Raw genomic sequence first — 5610 nt, 5'->3', positions numbered from 1 at the left:
GAAAAACTATTTTCAGTATTTATTTTATAATTGGTCGCTTTTATTGATTAATTAACCCATATATATAAACTTTTCTCTATGATGTGAACAAAATACTATCCAAAAAATAAAATCGCAGATGCTGCAAAATAGGAGTTGTTTGAGAAGTATGCAACGGTGGAAAATCAAATTCAATTTATTCTAAGGAAAAGGTCGACAAATGTAATTATTAATTGAATTCTTAAATATGCAGGTTACGAACGTCATACCTTTATTGCGCTTTTAGATGTAGAATTTTACTGTTGTTGAAATATTGAGTTATTTAGCAACCTGCATGCTTTTCAAACACGAAATTTATTCAGAAAAGAATTAAGTAATACTTTCATTACCCTAAAAACCTGTTTCACAAATCATGAAATTTATTTGAAAGTCCGTTTCAGAGGATCAAGTTGCAATAGCACGTGAACGAAGATCTTGAAAAAATGCCTAGTCACATTTGCTGCAGGAAATGAGCTGCTAAACGCAAGAATTGACTGACGGTTTTTGACCGAAAACGCGCAAATTCAGTTAGTGATTAAATGAGCAGAACGATAGTTTCGTATACTAACTTAACAAACTACAAAATACGAAAGTTTGGAACTATTCGGTGCAAATTTGAATTTGGAACATTAAATTCTGTTGATAATAAGGGAAATTAGTTGATTAAAGTAAACGTAATATTATGTTTTAAACCTCACTTAAAATTCACTTTTTAGCGTTTTTTTTAAGTTACTTGCATGAAATTTGATGTTAGCAAGGTTATTATTTCGTCTTGTTTAAATATCTTATTTTGAGATGCGCTGTAAATAGTAAATGTAATTTGCATTTAAAGAGTCTACGCAAGATGTAAACATAAATTATAATATTCATAAAATATAATCATTGTGTGCATTGTAATTTTGTTTCAATAGTGAGTTGGGACATTTTCTTAAAGTATTGATATTATTGTCGTCTATTATGTCTATATTCGTTTATAGTCTTACAATAATGATCGGTCATTAAATCTTCATGAAAAGGCGTAATAATTCCAATTCCTGATAATTACCAGTAATTTTTCATTTAATTACTATTATTCTTCAGTTTAATAAAGGTTCTATCATATACTGAAATCTCATACAAATACTTGTTATTAACGGCTACACTAAATAACTGTTACAAGTCATTTCTTAATGTTAGAATTAATTATATTTACCTCAAATTTAAGTATGTCAGACTTGCCTGATTCTCAGCTATTAATTAAACTACTGACTACACAGCATTCTAGTACTACATTTATCATCAAATCTACTTCTTAATTTTTTAGTCTACTTGAAAAAAGTAATCAAAGAATTATAATAGAAATGTTTATTCAATAAATAAATGGATGGTGGATCTGATGCTCAACTTGGATTTTTCATGGAAATCAATAAGTAATTTTGCTCTAATTATAATCGAAAAAGTATAAACTATTAATAATTATAGCATATTTTACATGTATGTTGTAAAATTTGTACTGTATATAAAATAAGTATTGGATAAAAAAGCTGCTCAGAATAGTGTCTACCAGGTTAATCGCTATATAAATAAATGGTAAATAATAAATTTAAACGTATGCTGGAAAGTTACATAGATTGTCAATAGGGCATTAAATAATAATAATCAAATATAGATATGTATAATTAAATGGATTCCTAGGCATGAAATAATAAACTCTAACAAAAATTAAATTCTAATGAGTTGAAGGGACGTATTACTGTATATATTAAATAAAAACTTCACTCTCTATGCTCACTTCGCAACATTATTAAGATAATTTTGAACTGTTATTTCCTTGCTACCAGATGCGTAGTTTTAGTTATAATTTTATTGATAATTTAGGCAGTAAATCATACATTTTTACGTGATCAATTCTTGAATGTGATAAATTTAAACTTCAGTTTTCTTAAATTAGCGCAGGCTGGAATTTACTACTAAATTCTATAAATAAATTTGTAGGCAAAACTAATGAAATAAATTAAATCAGATTTTAATTTCCGATAATTATTATTTTTTATATGTAAATATATATTGTTTTAAATGAAACAAAATGTGCAGCAAAATTCGAAACGGTAAGTTGAATACGATTCAAAATATTAAAATACTCTTGATTATATAATGTGTTAACATATAATTTATAGTAAACTTTATATACCATATTACTTGTCGTTTTATATCAATGCAATTGTAAATAGATCAAAAAAAGACTAAAATTGTTTATATCCTTTGTAAACGTAAGTGGTACTTTTTTCCTAACTAACATAAGAAATATTATATTGAATGTAAAGTAACAGATTTGTCACTCATGGAACATTAAATAATCAAAATAATGATAATAATCTGCCAAAAAATACAACTTTAACTAAGTATGATTGATGAGTATGAATTATTAAAAAAAATGAATAATCAAAAAAAATTTAAACCAAATAGAAGTCGTTATATTATATACACATATTAGCAGAAATAACTGATTAAAAAGAACGGTTTTAACTAAATTCTGAAAACTAATTATAATATTATCTTTAATTTTCAGTAGAGACAATAAAATAACATTTTAAAAGTAGGATGATAACATTAAGTTTGAAGCAGAAATTACAATATACTATTATTTCTATATGATAATGTAAGTATAAAAAGACTATCAAAAAAATGAAAAAAAGCTTCTTAATTTGGAATATCTATAAGCATTAAGTGATCTTAATTTTGTGCAAATAATTAAATATTAATAGATAGGCTATAAAATTAATTAGACTAATTTTGCCGTGTTTTGCTCTAGTATATGACAAAACTAGATGATCTAATTAGAAGAATTTCACTCGACGTATTCTGAGTTAGCATTTTTGATGAAATTGTCAAGTCCTTTGATGGCATGATTAACAAATGAGTTATCATACCCGTTTGATGCGCTTTTAATTGCGTTTTATGTCACTTAAGCTCTATGAATAGCAGCTTTATTCACTTAAGAATAATCTCCAGTAGAATGAGCTTAATTAATTTAATTATCTAACTTTTTATTAGTGTTTCTATTTGTGTGAGAATCAACGGCTCTTAAATTACTACTACTATTAAGAATAGTATTGAAGTCATCCACTTCATTCTGGTTTATTGAACCTTTTTTAGAGTATATAAAAGTATTAGCTACATTGCAGCTTAATAAGTGGTCAACATCTTTACCATTCGAGACATTATGAGTATCTCTGTATTCGCTAACTTTTGAGGTCAATCTAAGATCACTAACAGCCTATTACTATATTGCTAGATTTTATGGTCCTCTAGCATCACTATTCCGTGTATCTAGGCTTCAAGACGACGTCAAACCACATGCCATAGCCATTGCACAATTTGATTTTATACTACTATCATTATTGAAAGTTATTTCACCCGATTTTACGGCTGAACAGCGTCTATCAATTTAATTATTGTTGGTATAAATAACACTTGATTTGCTTTTTCATGGTATTTATTAAGAAAGGGAAATAATCTAAGAAAAGTGAAATTGAATTAATTCATGCATGTTACATAGATAATATACTTTTTATTAATATGTTTAGACTTTACTATCTATAAAATTTATTTTAATTTATTCAATTCTGTTAATATTCAATTATTTTATTAACTTGCATGTCTAATTTCCAATAAAATATCATCATTTCTTTTTGTGGAGTCAAGTAAAGTGAATGTAGCAATGTATTAAATTTACATTTCAAATTAACCTTCCAATTAATCCTAGGTCAGAGTAGCCATAGCGCGCTGATGACGATTGCCGTGTCTAGTACGACTTTGTGAAACATCTGCAATTTGGAGATGATAATATTCGCATGAATGTTTCATATTTATACATCTCTCAATGTTGTGTTGCATTAAGTCTTCTCTATAGAATCATGTAACATCACGTATGTCCCTCAGATCTATGTTAAATTTGAAACTTGGAAACAACTCTTATAGTCGTAATAATCTTTTTACATAATAATAAATTGTGAGAGAAAACAACTTAAACTATTTCCTGGTTTTGTTGAACATGAGAATGCATCTCCATTTTTTCTTAGAACTTATTATTCATATTTTAAGTAGTTGTTAAATTTCAATTTTAATATATACACATATAACTCAAGTCATATTTAATTCAATAATATAGTACGACGCATTAAGATGAGTGTTAATAAGAAATTGATAGTTTTTAAAAATGTTAGCCATTTTATCATTCACATCGCGAACAATAAAATCATGACATCTTTATCCAAATTCAAAATAGCATTATCTATGTCTTTTACTATTGGAACTTACTACATCTAATCTTCTCGTAATAATTTAAACTAACTAAGTATTGGGAATTAGTCAGGGTAAATTAATGATATTTTCTGTAATTAATTGCCAACTTATTTCAATAGATAAATTATAGATAATGATACATTAGTATTATTATTTTAAATCATAAACACAATATCAGCATAATTTATGAAAGGTGTGGTATAATCAATTATAATATTAACAGAAAAACTAAAATATATGATTAATATATAGAAATAATAAATAAATGTTTATTTTATTTTACACCAATATTATATTATGAAAATATTTAATATAAAAGTATAAAATGGGTCTAGATGATTCCGCTATTATTTTTGAAATATAAAACAAAATTTAGGTAGCTAAATAATCTAATAATCAAATTAAATAATTGTATATCTCGCGTCATCCATAAACTAAGCATAATATCAGGTAATAATAAATAAGATCATTTGTTATTACTAAACCTAACCCAAAGTTTGAAGAATCTATAAATAAGCCATCATTTTCTACAGACTCTTAAATATCATCGTCTGCTTCTGGATTATATCCTGAAACGTTTAAAGATAAGTTTATCCCTAATTACTATAAAAACTGGGAGAAGTAAAATGATTAGATTGAATATTGTATAAGAAATAAAATTCCGCTATCTGCTAAATTATTAATGTAAAAAAATCTTCGAGAAAAAGGCCGGAAATATTAAAAACAATAGCAAAACTAGTAATAAATATATTCCTAAGATATCGAAGCTAAGATGGATTCTTACAACTATGATTTATATATTTTTGATTAATAAATCAGCTAAACATATAATTATACATTTGTTAGTGAAATTAATGATGTGCATGAAGATCATGAGTACCAAGAGCTAGATATACTAAATAAATCGTAAATTTCATAGATATCGGATAATCTTTAAATTATTACATGCGATTTATTGAAAGATGACTCACTAAATACGAATATTGATATAAGCTAAATAGATTAAGATCCTAGTTATACAGAAATAGAAATTATAAATGAAATAGTTTAGTTATAACCGAAAATTTAACAGTAACAAATAAAGCAGGTCGTTAAATATTCTGAAGTTATAGGTATAAAAATAGCTCACTATGGAGGAGAATGTGATGACGAAATTTCTGGTTATTTCGATATTAAAAAAGATACAGATACCAGTTTATTTTCCTGTTGTAAATGATAAAGTGTTTATTATATTATTAATTATTTAATTTAGAACAGATTATATAATCATTAATTTATATTATTGATATTTTTGTACCTTCCACTAAA

General features: G+C 25.7%; 1 protein-coding gene across 1 annotated transcript; it reads left to right on the top strand. All coding sequences in view use genetic code 6, as the record gives it.

Annotated features, from left to right (window-relative positions):
• Positions 1 to 4627: 4627 nt before the first annotated feature.
• Positions 4628 to 5518, top strand: SS50377_27713 (uncharacterized protein; the record flags this gene model as incomplete). Its single annotated transcript, XM_067911498.1, has 1 exon — positions 4628 to 5518. The coding sequence occupies one exon, from the start codon at positions 4628 to 4630 to the stop codon at positions 5516 to 5518; it is 891 nt and encodes a 296-aa protein (XP_067762185.1).
• Between the last annotated feature and the right edge of the window lie 92 nt (positions 5519 to 5610).

This window comes from Spironucleus salmonicida, chromosome 7 (assembly GCF_000497125.1).
Source record: "Spironucleus salmonicida strain ATCC 50377 chromosome 7, whole genome shotgun sequence".
Taxonomy (NCBI): domain Eukaryota; phylum Fornicata; order Diplomonadida; family Hexamitidae; genus Spironucleus; species Spironucleus salmonicida.
Note: the sequence above shows the minus strand (reverse complement) of the source record. Positions and strands in the feature narration are given on the sequence as shown.